Source organism: Dermacentor variabilis, chromosome 7 (assembly GCF_050947875.1).
Source record: "Dermacentor variabilis isolate Ectoservices chromosome 7, ASM5094787v1, whole genome shotgun sequence".
NCBI lineage: Eukaryota > Metazoa > Arthropoda > Arachnida > Ixodida > Ixodidae > Dermacentor > Dermacentor variabilis.
The window spans coordinates 73,290,544-73,309,976 of NC_134574.1; the positions used below are offsets into that span (position 1 = coordinate 73,290,544).

The 19,433-nt window shown below is 47.8% G+C and overlaps 1 protein-coding gene across 2 annotated transcripts in view; it reads left to right on the forward strand.

Annotated features, from left to right (window-relative positions):
- Window positions 1-355: 355 nt before the first annotated feature.
- Window positions 356-19,433, forward strand: part of LOC142586841 (uncharacterized) — a 51,770-nt gene continuing 32,692 nt past the window's right edge. For both annotated transcript variants that reach the window (XM_075697709.1, XM_075697710.1), the window contains exons 1-3: window positions 356-506; window positions 11,320-11,523; window positions 15,328-15,520. In XM_075697709.1, coding sequence (XP_075553824.1) covers window positions 449-506; window positions 11,320-11,523; window positions 15,328-15,520 — 455 coding nt within the window. In that variant the 5' untranslated portion in view covers window positions 356-448. The remainder of the gene's footprint in view (window positions 507-11,319; window positions 11,524-15,327; window positions 15,521-19,433) is intronic.

Genomic DNA, 19,433 nt, shown 5'->3' on the forward strand with positions numbered 1-19,433 from the left:
GGTCTCGCTCAACATACTGCATAAATATAATATTACCGACTGCACCTTTGCGTGCTCTCAACTAAGAAAGATGTGACTCTTCTTATTTGACGCAAAAGAAACGGCCTTGAAACGTGAACGTGGCATACGCTTTCAATCTTTTACCTTCGAGTAGATGGGCAGTGAACCTGTACCCTCTGACGACGCACTTTGAACCGTTATGAATGTCACACTGTATGACACTAAAGGTGTGCGCTTGCATCAAGTGAATAGCGTGATAGAGGCAAAAGGGTTAGTGACATCAGTATCTTACTGCCGTTAGCCTTTTTTTCGTTTTTGACAAACCTAACTTTTTCTTAAAAGTCAAAAATTACTGAGACGATATATAAGTACCTATGGATCAACATGTTTGAGCTTTAATCTTAGAGCAACTTATATGTATGGTGAATCTCTAATCGCATAAAAAGCCATGAACGTCCTAGCTATGTTAGCAATTGCGATAGTCTGTCTTCTACCTGGTGGAACAGGTAAGAAGCTTCTTTTTTTAATTTTTAACTTTTCGCAACAACAGATTGTTGATTGTACTGCATGAATTCTTTATCTAACCTGTGCATGCGCCCTGAAGACAGGTGTGCACCGAGTGAATGCCATTGCCGCGGTAGTACCCACTATTCCTTAAGCAGCTTCGATTTTAATTTGCCACGAGAACAGATAACTTTTAACAATAATATGTTTCCAATAAAAATTAAAATGTATTTTCAGCTAATCAATATAAATTTAGGCTGAAAGCAGGAGCTGTAGATATTCCTAAGTATCCGATGGAATTCCTCGTGCGCATAGCGTGGCCGCTTTCAGTTCTTCGAGCTCAGCGAAAAATGCGCAAGCTTTGAGAGAAAGCAGTAGTTGCTAAAGGCATTCGCAAAACGAGGCTAGTGGACAGGCTAGTGGTGACGCTGCATACGCCATCAATTCCCTTTACTTCCGTCAGTGAGTAAAACCGTGCTCAGCAGACACCAGTACAGATTTTTTTTTGCCTAATATGGAAACAGGCAGCCATGGTGAACCCAAGCCGAGAAAGATTGCTGGATTCGTGGCGTTGGATCCGCGGTTTGTGAGTCCCAATGCGAGTTAGGTCTAAGCAAAAATGCAATTTGTGAGCGACTGTGAGTTTCCTTAATTTTGCCGACCCGTGCATTCTTGCAGAAACGTTGACTATAAATTGTTTAATGAAAAAGTTGTAGACAGCCCTTGGCTTCAGCTAACCAGGGGCTGATTCAAGGTTGTTTCTGTCGCGTGGTTAGTGCCGCGCGGGGCACGAGCACGCAGGGATGGACCTACACGTACCGTGACTTGCTTAGACGAAACGGGAATGCCCCTCCTTTATTGGGCCCGAACATATATATATATATATACACACACAGGCCACAGGAGACGCGACACTCTGGCGGCAGCCTAACAAACAGGGCTGTACTATGGCGACCTCCACATCTCCCCCCTTGAAGCATTGAAGGTTAGACGGGAGGGACTCGGGAAGCCAAACGCATGAAAAAGTTTCACAAGTTCAAACGGTGCGGTGGAACAACAGGCCGGCCGTAACGTGTTCGTGTCACACCATCGCTGCGGTCCCTGACTGCAGAGGACTGTTGCAGAGGACTGTCCGAGGGGGACCGTTGATTCCACAATGTTGGCAGGCTGATGTTCCTGATAGCGAACTTGCTGCAGTGGTGGTGGTTCCTCTCCGGAGGCAGTAGGCCCGAAAGGCATTAGGTGACGCCGGTTGCGCTTTAGGGTGCCACTTCGCTCCGTTTCGACCACGTAGCTTCATGGTCTTTGCCCCGGACTGAGGACCATAGCCTGCACTTGATCAGGTCACACCCAGACACGCTGACCTGTTTGGAGTGGCGGTAAGTCTCGAGCTCCATGATGCCTGTTGTAGTTGTCAGCCTGCTTCTGCTTGTAAGCCATATCCTTGGCGACGTCTTTCGTTGGCGGCCAGTTGGGACGTAGCTGGGACTCTTGCTTTTGGACTCTCGTTCTGAGTTGACGTCCCATCAACAGCTGGGCTGCAGTGAAGCCGTCGACTCCTGGAGTATCCCGATAGCTGAGCAGAGCCAGATAAGGATCCTTTGACTTGCAAAACAGGTCCTTGATAGTACGTACCATCCTCGCCGCCTCTCCGTTCGATTAAGCGTAGTGTGGACTGCTGGTCCTGTATTTAAAGCCCTATGACGCTGCAAATGCCGCGAACTCTTGAGACGAAAACGGTGAGCCGTAGTCTGACCTGACTTCTTCCATGGCGGGTAAAGATGGATTTGAGAGCGTCAATGACTGCCTGAGCTGTCGTGCTGATCATGGTCACCACCTAAGGGAATCTTGAGTAATAGTCCACCACCAGGATGAACTTCTGGCCGCTGAAGTGGAACAAGTCCATTCCAAGGAATTCACAGGGATGTCCAGGTAGGGCCATCGAGAGCAGGGGCTCGGTAAAGTTCACGCAGGTGGAAGCGCACTGTTAACAGTTGGCAACGAGAGAGGCGATGTCTGTCGAGATACCAGGCCACCAAACTGCCTCCCGAGCTAGGGCTTTGGTCCTGTTGATGTGCCGATGACCTTCGTGCAACAGCATCAAGACCGCTGGCCAAAGGGACTATGGGATGACTAACCGGGCGCCTTTCAGCAGCACACCGTCGCAGACAGAGCTCGTCTGCCACAGAAGCGTACTTTGAGAGGTGCAGTGGTATATTGGTCTTTTGTGGCCAACTATGCTGGCAGTAGGAGGCGAGGGCCTTGCACTCGCCGTCGGAATCTTGTGCGTGTCGCACATCTTTAGGACTTAGTGGCAAGACTTCGGACGTGCAGCCGACTACCTGTGCAAAAAGTTAGTGTCTATAGGAGTGGGTGGCTTGTAGGTGATGCGCGACAACGTATGGGCTGGGGCTAGTAGCTTTCCTGGCACGTGCAGCATACGGAACTGGTATCGCATGGTCATCAGCCGTAGTCTCTGAATACGAGGCGGCAACATGTCCAGTTCCATCTTGCCCAGAAGTGCAACGAGTGGCAGGTGGTCAGTCTCGACGTCGAAGGGGATGCCACGGACGAACTCGTCGAACCTTTGGATAGCCCACGTCGTTGACAAAGCTTCTTTTTCAGTCTGACTGTAACGCTGTTCGGACTCGGTCATTGACCTCGAAGCGAACGCGACTGGGCGGCGCTCTCCTGAGGGTTGCGTCTGTAGCAAAACTGCGCCGAGTCCGAATGAGCTTGCGTCTGCAGGCACCGTAGGGGCGTACGACGGGTGGCACTTGGCCATGCACCTGTCTCACGTCAAGAGTTCCTTGATTTTCTCGAACGCTGCCTTTCGCTCGTGCTGGCACACCCAACTCGCAGACTTGTTCAGTAAGGCTCTGACGGGAGCTGTGACGTCCGAGATGTGTGGAAAGGATCTGGCAAGATGATTCACCATTCCGAGCAGTCTTCTAACACCGGAGACGTCCGTTGGAGCTTCCATGGCTTTGACTGCTTCGACTTTGCCCGGATCTGGCCTGATGCCCTGTGCTGAGACGACGACTCCGAGGAAGGAGACCTCGGTTACCTCAAAACGACACTTGTCCTGGTTCAATGAGATACCTGCTTTTGCAAGGCGAGATAGCACCTGGCTCAGTCTGGCGTCATGTTCCTGGCGGGTGCGTCCAAAAACCACAATATCATCAGTCATGATGGCGACTCCTTCTTGGCCCTCCAGGATTCTTGCCATCTGCTTTCGGAAGTACTCTGGCGCGGAGGTGATACTAAAGGCGAGCCGACAGAAGCAGTATCGGCCATATGGGGTGATGAATGTCGTAAGCTCTTGGGAGTCGTTAGAGAGCTTCACCTGGTGGAAGCTTGCGGTCGCGTCCAGCGTCGAAAAAACTGTTGCATCGCCGAGGAGGCCAAGGACTTGCTCGACAGTTGGTAGAATATGTCGTTCCCGGAGGACGACCTTGTTTAGTTGTGTCAAGTCGACACAGAGCCGATAGGAACCATCGCCTTTCCGGACGACGACGACACCCGAGCACCATGGTGTTGGCTTGTCGACCCTACGGATCACGCCTGCGCTTTCCAATTTGTCCAGCTCATGGCGGACGATCTCGAGCAGCGGGACGGGGATCCTGCGAGGTACGCTTAGCGAGAAAGGTACGGCATCGAGTTTCAACCGGATGTTGTGCTCGTCCTTGAGAGTGCCCAATCGATTGAAGAGCTCGGCGTGCAGCGTCGCTTTTGAAGTCTTCAGTTGATCAAGAAATCGAACTACTCGGAGAGCTTGGAGCACTGGCATTCCCAGAAGAGGCACAGGGAGAGACTGAATCACGTAGAGGCGCTGAGAGCTTGTTTTCCCTTTCCACCGAAGTCGTGCCACATACGAGCCCAGCACGCGCATGGCTGTCCTCCCGGGTCAGTGAGCAGAGTGTCGACGTGGTCGAGTTTGTCGGGCAACGTAGGAAAGTCGCTGGGAACGGCAGATACTTCGGCTCCGTAGTCAACCTTGAACTGCGCCGTGTTGTCGTCAACGGTGACGTCGACGAACTTTGCCGAGGCGGACGTCGCGACGGCGTGCAGGTGAACAGAGCTGAGCTCGTACTGCTTGAACTTCCACGAGCGGCATACTTCGGCAATGTGGCCTTTCTTTTTGCAGAAGTTGCAGGTGGAGCGTCGGGCCGGGCAGTCTGAACGTCGATGAGGCGCGCGGCCTCGGAATTCACATGTGGACGGCTCGCGTGAGCGCTCTGCTTGCGGCTGCGGCGAACGAGGCTTAGCGCCGGAGCGACGACGAGAGGGGAAATTGTTAGCTTTTGTGGCGCCGAGGTTCAACTCGGGAAGTGCTCGGTGCGGTTCTGGGGCAACGCCCCAGAACCAAGCGTCTTGGAGTGTCAACTGCGCGTTCCGGCACAGCTGGTCCGAGAGACGGGAGTCGCGGAGGCCGACGACGAACCGGTCGCGTACGAGCCTTTCCTCGACAGCAGCAGACGGATAGTTACAGCGCTTAACCATCTTGCGCAGTTCTGCGTAGTATGTGTCGACGCTTTCGTCGGGCAGCTGAACGCGTCTGTGGAATCGTGACGATTCGTAAAGCTCGTTTGCCGGGTGCACGAAGTGCTCAGTGAAGCAGGTGACAACGACTTGTTATGAAGCGAGCGACTGGGCGTCGAGCGAGAAGGTCTCGAGAAGCGGGTGGGCCTCCGGGCCCATGCAGTACAGTAGCGAGCGTACCTGCATGTCTTCCGGCGCTTGCGCCAGTCCTGAAACCGCTGCGTAGTCTTCGTAGTGGCTGAGCCATCTCGCCCACGTTGGCGGGTTCGCGAAGTCGAACGGTGCCGGCGGCTGGAATTTGACGCCGTACAGTTTCGGCGGCTCGCCGGTCTCGAGGGACATCTTGGTGCCTTCCTATCAGGTGAGGGCTAAGGCAGGGGGACGTTATCCAGCCACTCCTGACACCATGTCGCGTGGTTGGTGCCGCGTGGGGCACAAACACGCAGGAACGGACCGACACGTACCGTCACTTGCTTAGACGAAAAGGGAATGCCCCTCCTTTATCGGGGCCGAACATATATACAAAAACACAGGTCACAGGAGGCGCCACACTCTGGTGGCAGCCTAACAAATAGGGCTGAACTATGGCGACCTCTACAGTTTCAAGTTCGGGAAGGGCAAGTTAATCGAAGGACGCGTTAGAAACGATAACAGGGGATCACTGGATGCTCAATATTCTCAGCGCTGGAGTATTGGTATGCTGAGGAGGAGCTGAGGCCGGGCCATGGATTGGTCGGTGCGTCTTGCCTGTTTTGTATGTGTATGCTACATGAACATGTTGTTGCTAGGTCGCATCATTTTCTAGATATCAGTTTTTTGTGCTGCTCATAAGCTTTGTAAGTCATTAGAAACCGCTTTCCAGATCTGCATAAACCGCGTTTAAGCCACCATGTCCGTTTTTGTGAGTGGCGTTCCACGGAGTGCTAAAATCATGTCTATACCCGACGTTATCGTTGATATGGGCTATCAAGATTACTTCATCTCATTCATGCCCACGGACGAGTGCTGGTCCTTTAGCTTCTACATCCACAACACTAATCTTACTCTACTGCGGATGATTCCGGTTGTTCGGGCAATCCTTTATGTGGTCTGTGCTGTTAGCTTCACCCAGCAGCTACATACTGTAATGTTGTAGTGACGGAAGAATTCTATACTGCTCAACCGTCAGTTAAGAAGTTTACTCTTTGGTGGTCGAACTATTGCTCAAAAGAGAGAGAACGCTGAAATCACTACTGCGATCAGAAGTCGAGTAAGGAGCTAAAGTAGCACGATGCTCTTGCCTTAGCCACTGAGAATACCCGAGCAATATTGCTTAACTTTTAATCTCTAATTTACAGGTGGCTGGAATGACAATGAACAGGCCCTGTGGCAGCCAGAATCACGTAGAGATTCGAGCAATGCATCTCGCATTGGAAGCTAATATTCTGGCTAGGCGTCTCTACATTTCGAACAAGGGATCCGTGGGAATCTCAAAATGTTATTTTCTTTTGACACACCATGCTTTTTCAATCTTCACATTCATGTTGGACTGGCTTTCTTGCTTACAACAATAATGTAATGACTGTTCATTGGAACAAAATTTCTGAAAGGGAAAATTAATTGAAATACTTCATTGTACCAAACGTTCACTGTAAGAATGACCACACCGCAGGGCATTTCGTCGAACTGCGGAACGTAACAGCAAGTAGCCATTCAACACAATAAAGATGACTATGGTGACGCTTCGTTATGTTATACAAAAGACCGAAGAGACTGCTAAATGCGAAAAATTTATACTTGTCGCCATGCTTTGATAATCCAAAATAACGCACAGGCAATGATGGACGTTGAAGTTTTTGCTTCAAAGTCTGCTTCTATCTAGGGTTCTGAAGGTAGGCAAGTTTTGCGCACATTCTGATGGCAGTTGCCAGCTTCCTCGGCGTTTTTCATTTGCCCTCATTGAAGTAAGTATATGTTTTCAAACTAAATTGATAAATGTGCGACCTCTAGGATGCCTGTTTTCGTCACGCTGACTCCACAGCGAGGGGCATCGAATTTGGAAGTATTGATCAGCCGAGGGAGTATAAGATGGTTTGTTGGCCAGTTGCCTAGCCCTCAGTTTACGACTGAAGTAGTAAGGACTTTCCGCATCCGCTGCCTTGGCCGTAAGGGCCACTGTCCGGCTAGGGATACACTTATACACATGCACATATACCTGAGAAATTGCACGATAGGAAGGCCACCACGGTATTTTACATGATGGAGCGCCGCACGCATATAGCGCAAGTGGGGCGTTTGGCTCGCACTGGCAGCCGGTTACCCTATAGTCTATTTTCGTTTTTCCATATGTTAATATATCTACATGTTTGATAAACGTGATAATATTTAGCCTACGTTCTTTTGCATTGGTTTTATGTTTGTTCGTGTGGTTTTGTCTAAGGAAGAATCGTGCCGCTCAAATACAATTACTATTGCGCATTGTATACGTTGTAGTACATTACGACGCGTTTTTACTAGCCATTTGCCCCATGCACACACGAAAGATATCCAATTTACGTATCAAAAACTGATTAAGGGTTAGTTATGCCTAACAATTTTTGAAGCACATCGTACAATGAGACTACGGCTGCACGATATTACTGAGACAGCGTAATTCTTCACATTTTGAACTAAATGCAAATGATTTCAAGCGTGATCTCAGCGTCTCACACACTCCATTCCTTGAAGCCCCTCGCAGTAGCCACGTTAGGCAAATAGCGGGGGCTTGTGTTTGGTTTCACGAACGGCAGACATGGCTCTGGTACATGAGCGGCGCAGACGTGCATTGGGTAACGGCCTCATGAGAGCGTAAATCCACAGAAGCCTATGGCGACAAAATATCGCCATTGTTTAATTTATAGCCAACGTAGTAGCACAATTTTTGCTGAGTTGCCAGACTTCGTAGGTGCAAGGCTTGTCTTCGATGCTCAAGGCTATGTCGTCCACATTCGATTAACGTTTTTAGCTCCTCGATTACTCTATTGAGCTCTGGTGCATCAATCTATCGAAGGGTGTGTATATTGAGCATAATTCTAAGAGTACATAACCATGTTTGCGGCTATACGGCATTTGGAGGCACTGCTGGATATTTCTTGCGCAAGAATGCAAACTCACACTTTACGTAGTCTAGTCGCCATATTTGTGTGAGACTGTCTAACATCGAAGGCTCGGAGCTGTTAGAACAACTTCAGGCAGGTTAGCGCCAATGTATTTGTGCTCACGCATCATATTGAGCCGTAAGCTGTTTGTCCTACCTCGTTAACCCTCCCAACCCCGCCTACTATGATAGCTCTGACTCGATATTCCGAGCACGACAATAGTCTTCCTAATATTCATGTTAGCGCAGTATTTATCTGACACAGTTTGAACGTCACTGTATTGCCGTTCATTCGGCATACCTTTGCTTCCCTTTTCCGTTAAGTTTCATAACGTTGAACGCAGAGACATGCTTATCTTTAATATAGTTCAACCTCGATCCAAGCATACACATGGACATATACACACATTATTGCTCCTTTGATTTATCAAAATATCACAAATATCAGCTGTTGTCTACACGCCTTTGCATCCATAAACACAATATCGTCGAATAAAATGCTCCAACATGGAGCATACTTTTTCAACCTAACTGCTTATAAAAGGAATGTCATTGTCGAATGGGAGAGGATACCACCGGATGTTCTAGTTGTAACAATGCAAGGTTTTTATCTCTTGTAAAATATGTCAATGTTCAAAAGTGCGTTAAAGGTAACTTATTGAAATATGTTGCTTTTAGCATAAGTACTGTATGACCTATTTTTCAATTCAAATTACTTACAGTTCTTTATTTTCGTTGACTACGCTTTTTATGCAAGGCATTCACGTCTAATCACAATGGTTATACCCCTGTTCCGTCGAAATCGCCTTTTCATCAGATGACACTTCCCCTAAAAGTCAGCAATGAAGTATTACAATTATAATCTTGTTGGTACCACGTATATCAATCATTCAATTGCAATTGCCTCACTGTTAGGTGTAAGAGTGATTGCAGCTGTTTTCTTTGGTAATAGATAGATAGACCATGATGTAACAGTCTAGTCATATGCTACACATCCACGGGTTATGAGCCGCGGTGTACACTAACTTTTATCGTCGATAGCAGCTACGAACACCATCCATCAAGGAATATCATGAGAACCCAACAAACAAACACACCAAGCAAACGTAGGGGAAATTGCTCGTATCTACTGAATTAATTACAGAAATTTCAAATTAATGGCAATGAAAGTGAATGCAAAAAGAAGTTGCCGCAGATGGGGAACGAACCCACGTCTTCGCATTACGCGTGCGAGCATCGCACTCATAATGCGATGACGTGGGATCGTTCCCTACCTGCGGCAACGTGTATTTTGCGAATTGGTTTTGGGATGGCAAGTATATGGACATTCCAGGTGCATTGAAGCCGTCACCATTGCTGCCATGTTGCGTATAAAGTCCAAGGGCGATAACACAGCCGCCGCGTACCGTATGCGTGAGTATGCGCGGTGCGCGAGTGAAAGCGTGCAAGGATGAGCCGACGACGGCAGCTCAAACCCGTGCCACCAAGGTACGAGAAGGGGGAAGGAGCGCGCCGTCTTGTGTCGAGCGGAATGCAACTGGAGAGGGAAGGACGGGCACGAGTTCTACTCCGTCAACGGATGTTGCGTAGGCGCGGCCATGCGCGGGAGCCCGGGCCCTATTTTCAAAACGATCTGCGATGAGTACAGAGTCTAGGTGCATCGAGGGCTAATCGCTTCGTGTGCTCTCTGTTCCTGCCGATTGGTTTGTCCTGATGCGTGAGGCAGCACGAAGGTCAAATCGCTCGCTACTGCTACCACGCTTTCTTCTTCCAGCATTTCGACAGCCAGTGCGCTTGGTCATCGAGTCAGATGTGTTCATGCATGCCTGCACAGCGTGAAACCACACTTCTTAATTTAGTTAGTAAGCGAACCTTCAGCAGTTTATGTGACCGAGAAAACTACTATGCTTACTTCGTATAGCTGTCTGCTTATTTGTTATTACCCGCCGTGGGGGTTGCTCAGTGGCTATGGGGTTCGGCTGCTGAGCACGAGGTCGCGGGATCGAATCCCGGCCATGGCGGCCGCATTTCGATGGGGGCGAAATGCGGAAACACCCCTGTACTTAGATATAGGTGCACGTTAAAGTACCCCGGGTGGTCAAAATTTCCGGAGTCCTCCACTACGGCGTGCCTCATTATCAGAAAGTGGTTTTGGCACGTAAAACCCCATAACTTATTTAATTTGTTATTGCAATGGATACTTATTTTGTTTAGCGGGTAGCTGATGACCGAAGGACTTGCCGAAGAAGTCATTACGGTTTTATGTGCATAGGGCCAACAGGCCAGGTCGTTCTCAAGCGTTTCGTACCAGACGCACGTAGTCCTTTTAAGATAAAATACCCCAGTCACCAGCATAAGCATATCGTCCCACCTGTTTTGTTTGCTGGCGCAGCTCATACCATGAGATCCACACATCTACGTCCACGTCATCTGTGACACGAAATGTGACTGGATCTTTAGGAAGCGACAAGGGGACAAAAGGTGGGGATGGCTGTTTCGCCTGTAGGTACCGGTGCGGTGCGTGCATCAGTGCTGCGACAGGCTACGAAACGTCAGGCTAATAAAATTCACATATATGATTAGAGCCAGTCTGAAAGGCCTAATCAGTGGTCATTACCGAGGAAACAACCCTGCGACCACTTTGGAGTTCCGGGCTTTTTTGATGGTGACGAAGACGAAGGGTACCTCGTAGCTCCACCAGAAGTATTGCAAAATAAAGTATAGGTACGCATATTTACAAGTAAGGCGAGTAGCACAGGCATAGCGCAGCCAATATGGCCAGGAGAAACCTGCACCTCTTCTTCAAAAGCGCCCACCGAATGCTGCAGTTATCTTTTCTCTCGCAGGAATATTGATGAAGTAATGGTTTTAAAGTGTCAATAATTTATTAACAAAACAAGAGCGCATACTGCAAACCTGACAGGTTATCTGGCATTTGCTTCGAAGAAGTAGTACTGGCTACAGATATCGCCTCATGCGTTCACTGAAATTAAATCACCCCTAGAAAATTTACTCGTGACATGTTAAAAGCGGGAAATTTGAATCTCTGTATCACGGGCCTGCTTTCCTTCAGAACAAATCTAAAGTTATGGTTTACATTACTCGACACAGTATATGAGAATATAGGAAACTATGGCTTTGCGTTTTCCATCTTACAGCCATACCGAAGCCGAATAATCTGAAGTCGAATGGACCCGGATGCGCCACACCCCTAATGGAATATGAGGCATACTGCGGATTAGCAATTTTAAAATATTTTTACAATCGTACGTCGAAGAGATGCCAACACTTCTTATGGGATGGATGCCTGCGCGACGGTGTTTATGACACGCGCATTGATTGTGCAAATCATTGCAACCCAGGTACGTGGATTACTCGACAAATGCTTCGGTTACCATAGTCGCCTTTTTTGCGCACATTAAACCGTGGAACATTCCTAAATTTGTCGCTACACACGTCAACAAAATGACCTAGTGTAAATACAGTGCGGCAAAGTAAACGCATGCGATACAGATTGAAACTTCGGCCTGTGTAGCGTTTATACTTGTAAATATACGGGCCTGTCGAGGAAACGCAAACGGAGCACAATATTATTCGTGACCCAGCGGGGAGAACGGAAGTGAATGTCAGTGTTGAAGCCCTCGTCAGGCGACACATTTTGGCGTACTCATGAAAGTCCGTATCGTTTTCTCTAATTTTAAAACATACACTATACCTGCGCTGCCTCGGTCTTCTGCCTATTGGGATCGCGTACGGGCCTCCTGTGGGCCTGACACCCATGCTTCACTAGCGCACTAGCAGAAATTATCAGGTTTGGCTGTTTCATCGAAGTTATGAACTGCATCGCCGCTTCGGGCATTTGCGCTGAGGGAATTGAATATCATCCAGAATAGCTTCGAAGAACGAGCAAATTATGTTGAGTTCGGCGTTGATTTGCATTCTTGTCAAAGAACAAATAGCGCGAAACCTACAGACGTAAAGTGAATCAAGCACACGGGTCGCGTTAAGTACCGCCTCTACAAGTGCAACTCGATGCACAATCATACCAGCATTGACAACAGTGTATGCTAACATTTCTCAGTAAAAAAACAACAACACAGTATTCTCTACGCTGTGATCGGAGCTCTGTCATTCTAGAGAAGGAGAGATCTTAAAGCAATGTGTAATGAATGGTGGTGACGGTCGCGCCGGATTTTATGATATAATATTCAATAATGTTATTTTAAATGAAATGCAGTCTTGTCTTTTAAATTGTATTAACAGCAGTTTAACTGTGATGCTGGCATACAAAAGGCGCCAAATTCAACAGCAGGCCTGCGACTTATCTTCACCCAGATTCTTCACAAAATCAGGACAACACTTGACGAAGCGTCTTAGTGGTTCAGTACTTATCGAATGAGGCATGAGTAGCCCAAGAACACCCTATTCTGCCACTGACACTGTTAGCATCCATTTATATTTGGCCCTCAATTGAAAAATGTTTTATATAACGAGTGAGGCTTACCGTCCGGCATATTGTGTCAGTAAGTCGTATTCAAAACGTGTTCTCTCTTATTCTACGTAAGGTAGAATTTTACTAGAACAACGCCTAGGTCGCACCTACTACTGATTGGACGGACAGTTGGACTACCTAATATTTCACACAGCAGCGGGTGCCTCACTTCCACCTATTGTGGCATGCCTTAACATTGAACATACTAAAGTACGGCCACCTACAATTTCACAAATAAACAAAAAGTTATTCTGGGCTACGTAAACGTGCTTAGCGCTCGTCCTGTGTTCTGCTTGTCCCTGTGTCAAAATTTTTGCGCTATGTTTCCCGGTCTACGTAAACGATTCGTTCCGAGGCGTGAAAGACACACGAACATGCGAGTGGCCTCTCTGGTAGCCTTTTACGGCTGAAGGCACCTGAATGTCAGAACTATGTGAGACCCACGGCTTGCCTTCATTTTGCAGTTCAGTTAAGACGAACTCTGTCTTAGCCTTTTCTTTGCATCGAAAATATACGCATCTCTTGATGTTCACTCATATTACATTAGACTGCAATGGGACAAATAATTGTCGACATCCTTCGTAGATGAAATGCGGCCTGGCATCAGAATATTATATTTGCATTATATTCCAGCGACTGTTGTTTATTTTAGCGCTAATTAGTTGCATGTAGATGCAAACTAGAAAGCTGTCGATTGCGTGTTCTGCGTACAGCGGCACAATGTTGTCTAGATGAAGTGCACATGACTGAAGACATATATGGCGCTGAGAGCACGTGGAGGCGCCGATTCACAGAGTATTTCACCGTAGTAAAAACTGAATTGCTTATCAAGAGAAGCCTGTTTCTGCGTGAGGTTACTGTAGCGAAAGAGAGGAGAGCTGGCGCAGTGTGCAAAAGTGCGAAACAGAGTAAAACAACCGAGAGACAGAGAGAGAGGACAGGTGTAGAATAAAACAGAGTACAATAGCAAAACGAAGAAACGGAACGCTGACAGCAAGTCGAGAGAAGAAAAGGGGAGCCAAGGGCGGCATTGAGACGTAACTTGTGAGGCCTATAATGTGCTCGCCGTTATAGACCTCTTGGAGAAGTTAGCTTGGGAAACGTAAAAGATGGGCTGCCATATGCTAGCAAGCGCAGCAATATTTGTAGCTCACCGCCTCTCTACCGAGAGTGTATGACGTTCTTAGAGCAGTTATTAACAAGAGAGGCGCCACATCTGCGCAGTTTCTTCCTTCCTATCTCTGTCACCTTTCCGTCACTTCTCCTCCTTCCCTGAGGAACAAATGGGCTGCGCGGAATTCAAGACAAGGAAGCCGTAAGGGACACAGACAAGCGCTTGTCCGTGTCCCCCACTGCGTTCTTAAATTCCGCGCAGTATATATTTTTTTACCTCCCAGTATGAACAAAATCAATTAACAACAAGTCCTATTCTTCCTTGCCTACACTGCTAACAGGTGTCAGTCAAGCGTCAGACCATGTGCACTACACAGCTGCGGTGGTGTCAGCAGGCTGTCGTCTTCTCTAATTCGATTTCTTTATATCCGCCTTCATTACTCGCCTTCAGAGTGCACTTGAATTCTGCATCACTGAAAGAAGGCAAGGATCTTATACAATAAAACAGGTATAAATAAAAAAAGACGTGCTAGTATGTGAGAAAGTGTGCCACCTTATAATGATGAAAGTATTCCCCCGCACGGTCCCCATTAGGTGTAACCTGCTTCACCAGAAAGCTCCAGTTCAGGTGTGTGCGGAAAAGCTTTTTACTAACACTAATACAGTCAATTTAAAACAGCTGTCTGCAATGTAAATCAGTAGCTACATATTGTAAAATAATTGGTATAATTAAAAAGTAAATACACACCGTAAATTAAAGTTAGTAATTCTGAAATTAATGCGTCATAAAAGTTATTAGTGTGACCCGCCAGGAACAATTTTGTGTCTTTCGTTTGCTTTTATTGCCACCCATTGCCATCGTTCTTAACAAATCTATGCCACCTGGTATACGAGGGTTGCAATGTGGGCTTCTTGGTAATGCATCTTCAAGGGCGTACGGTAAGGCGATTAAAAGACGGGACAAAAGAAGACACATAAGAACACACACAGCGCTAACTTGTTAGCGCCGTGTGTGTGTACCGGTGTGTCTTCTTCTGCCCCGCCTTTTAATCGTGCTACTGTACACCCCTTGAAGACATCTGGTAAAGCTGATTTTATAGACGAACATGAAACAGATATTTCCCTACGTGGTAGCTAAATAGGCATCATTATATTTGTACCAAATATACTTAGTAATGTGGACTCATTACGCACCGACCAAGATGGAGAATATCACAGAGGGCAAAATTTGCGTTGTCGTTTTTTGTCGCAGTGCCGCTAGCATCGTCCGCTCTCATGTAGAAATGCTGTAGAGTAAAATAGTAATAGGTGCAGTTATTCCGCCGCATAACCTGTCTGTAAAGTGCTCACTTTTTTTAGGCAAGTCTTCTCGTTACTTGGTAATATGTTAATTGAATCTGTGGTGTGAGTAATGCTTCTTGTCACTGATAACGTTGCCTAATGAAAAGCTTCAAGAATACACGAACGAACAACCACTTTGGGCAATGCTCAGTGTAAGTGCGTCATTTTAGTATTGATTAAATCAACGTCCTGCATGTACTTCACATTCACATGACTTCAGATGAAGATGCTTCAATCTGCGAGAAGAGTCGAGCAAGCCCGTGTGAAGCAGGGTCAAACCGAGCAATTAAATATCAATACTTCTACAACATAACGAATGGTACTTGTGAGAAATATACTATCTGCAGTGGAGTAGCAAAATTCATGGCCGAAAACTCTTTTAACTCGAAGACGCTCTGCATATTGCAATGCGGGTAAGTATCAGCTCAATTATGAGAGTCATGTAAGTTATGTTGCCGTCATGTTCTTCCTGGAATAATACTATTGCATGTTAGCAACTTTGAATCTATAGTTGCTGATGAAATCTATAGGTGCTGGTGAAATTACCATTTTTGGGGAGAGCGGAGGAACTGCAAAATATGGCGGTCTGAAGAACACATAGCACAACGATCTGTATTATTTTGTTGTAAGAACTACAGAATTTAATCATCCCGTTCTAATTTATCTGCTAACCTACGTGGTTTACTTATTTATATAATAGCCATATCTATATAAAATACATCAGTGCACCAAGCCCTTTCCCTTTATAATTAGTGTAAATGCCATACTTATGCCATTATTCAGTCTTTAGGACGGATTACCGATCGCATCATTCTAGATTCAATAAGAGATATTCCCCTTCAATGCACTCTTCAGTACTGGGCCTTGAGTCGTTAGTGCACGTCTTGTGGAAAGTTACTATGCCCTACAAACCCCGACCGCTATATACCGGCGATTCGAACGAGGAAGTGCTTAGTGACCCTTCTCACTATCTCAAGCGCTTATACCTTCTGCAACAAGACGGCTTTTCCATAAACCTATAGTTGGTACATCGAGAAAATGTCCTAGGAATACCACAGTTAACCCTGAGGCTCCACAATATACGTTTAATTTTTAGGGGCCTATTCGGCTATGCACTGATAAGCAATATTTTACTGCGAGACCTTTTATAACTTCAAAACACGGTTTGCAATGACGATAATAGTTTACCACATGCTGACGAGGACGTTTGACGCCGTCCTCATGGTAGCGTGGCCGAATCAGTAGACGCCACCAATCGCCTGTCATCACGATATCTGCGGAGTCACGTTGCTTTCCTTTTAAGCGCCATGCTACCTCTCAATAAACTTCTTCGCCCAACTGCTGGCCCGCTTACAGTCATCGTTGTTGCTATCGCCTTGTCGTGAGGAAAATTGTCGGCCGCTTCACGGTTGTCTTTGGGCCAATGAATAGCAACGTTCACCCTATATCACTAGTAAATGTATTGCGGTGCATGCACTGCAATACCCGGCCAACCGGCCTGTATGATACGGCCCTTTCAAACACAACCGGTCAGTGAGCCCCCCTGCTCTGCATAATCAGACATCATTATTAAATACCTCGATTCAAATACTCGGCTCATCCATAACAGAAAAGCGCACGAAGCTACTGTTTTTGTAGCGCGTAACAAACGGCAACACATTAGGCTAACACGCTTACGTACTGCAGTAGGCTATGAGACTGTGTCGGTTGCTGTCCTATCGGCACAGCACTGCACTGTCTCACCATCGCGTTTGAAACTTATATCTATGGCGAACATTACTTCAGTATGCTCCTGAGGCAGTTAAAAATGATCTGACAGTAAAAAAAGAGCGTTCGGCCCCTTACGTACCTTAAAGACCATCAGTTCTTGCGACGCAAGGTGTGCGTCCCTTAAAGACCGTTTGTTTAGCGTATGGGTGCGCAAACATTAACGAAGCGTCATAAGGCAGGGCACCTTCTGGAGCCTCCTGCAAAAGATGTCCAAGCCAAGAACATTCAATAAATCCATCCTGTTGCTTCTTTTCAGACATTCCGCGTCAGGCTTCATTTAAAAAAGCGGACAAACTAGGTGGGTGGGTGCGTGGGTAGGTGGGTGGGTGGGTGAATGGATGGATGGATGGATGGATGCATGGATGGATGGATGGATGGATGGATGGATGGCTTACTCTGAAGCCGGAAAAGTGCCGCTTCGCTTACGAGGAGCTTCTATTTCAAGGCCACGTCATCCGCCAATCTGGAGTCCACCCCAACCCGCAGAAGACAACTGCCATCGCAAAGTTACCGCAACCCATCGACAAGAAGGCAGTGCGTAGATTTCTTGGCATGTGTGCCTACTACATGCGCTTTGTCAAGGACTTTTCACGCATCGCGGAGCCGCTAGCACATCTAACCAAATGTGATGTCGAGTTCAAGTGGGAAACGCCGCTGGCCGATGCATTTCAAGAACTCAAACGACGCATGCAGTCGCCGCCGGTACTTGCACACTTCGACGAGGACGCCGATACAGAAATCCACACTGACGCCAGTAGCCTAGGTCTCGGTGCCGTCCTAGTCCAGAGGAAAGACGGACTTGAACGGGTGATATATTATGCTAGCCGGTCGCTGTCAAAAGCGGAAGGCAATTATTTAACGACTGAAAGGAATGCCTCGTCATCATTTGGGCCACAGCGAAATTCCGCCCTTACCTATATGGGAGGCCATTCAATGTGGTCAGCGACCATCACGCGTTGTGTTGGCTAGCGAACTTAAACGACCCTTCAGGACGGCTGGCGCGGTGGAGCCTCAGACCAAAAGAATACGACATCACTGAAACCTACAAGCCCGGACGAAAACACTCGAATGCCGATTGCCTATCACGCGCCCCCATTGACCCGCCGCCGCAAGATGGCGAGGATGACGACGACTTCCTTGGAATAATAAGCGCGGAAGACTTCGCTGAGCAGCAACGAGGGGACCCGGAGTTAAAAGGCCTCGTCGATTATTTGGAAGGGCCCACCGACGCCGTCCCTAGGGCATTTAAGCGTGGATTGTCTTCGTTCACGCTTCAAAACAACCTACTCGTGAAGAAGAACTTTTCACCAGTCCGCGCCAGCTACCTTCTTGTTGTTCCGCCTGCGCTGCGTCCAGAAGTACTGCACACCCTACATGACGATCCGAGAGCTGGGCACCTCGGTTTCTCTCGGACGCTATCGAGGATACAAGAACGGTATTACTGGCCGCGCCTAACCGCCGATGTCACCAGTTACGTCAAGACATGTCGAAACTGTCATCGACGCAAGACAACACCGACAAGGCCAGCGGGATTACTACAGCCGACGAAGCCTCCTTACCGACCTTTTCAGCAGATCGGGATGCACTTGCTGGGACCGTTTCCGGCATCAACTTCCGGAAATAAGTGGATCGTCGTGGCGATGGACTATCTTACCCGCTTCGCTGAAACTAAAGCTCTACCGAAAGGCAGCGCAGCCGAAGTGGCGAAATTTTTCGTCGAGCACATCTTGCTGCGACATGGTGCTCCAGAAGACCCCATCACCGACAGAGGAACGGCTTTTACAGCCGAGCTCACGCAAGCCATTCTGCAATACAGTCAGACAAGCCACAGGGGGTCAACTGCGTGCCACCCGCAGACAAATGGTCTCACGGAGCGCCTGAACAAGACCCTCGCCGACATGCTAGCAACGTCGACGTCGAACACAAGACCTGGGATGCCGGCCTGCCGTACGTAACATTCGCTTACAACAAGGCGGTGCAAGAAACAACACAGATCACCCCGTTTAAGCTGGTTTACGGCAGGAACCCTACGATGAAGCCGGCGCTATGCCGCCGCAGGTCACTGACGTAGAGAATCTTGACGTCGCTACATATCTCCGGCGCACCGAAGAAGCTCGACAGCTCGCCTGCCTACAGATCAAGAACCAGCAGCGTACCGGCAGCCGACACTACAATCTCCGACGACGCTTTGTCGAGTATCAGCCCGGCGACCGTGTTTGGGTATGGACGCCGATACGCCGACGAGGACTCAGTTAGAAACTACTGCGACGATATTTCGGACCCTACAAGGTCATCCGACGTATTGGCGCTCTGGACTATGAGGTCGTGCCAGACGGCATTTCGCATTCACAGCGGCGCCGCGCACGATCTGAAGTGGTCCAGGTGGTGCGTCTTAAACCCTTTACGGACACTAACGAACTTCCTTATTTTGTTGTTTTCTTTGCTACGAGTGCTTTTCTTTATTACTTTCGTTTGTTTGCAGCATCGGGTCGATGCTATCTAAGAGGGGGGTATTGACACGTGTTTTTATCTTTCCGCCTAACAAATGTTATCGCA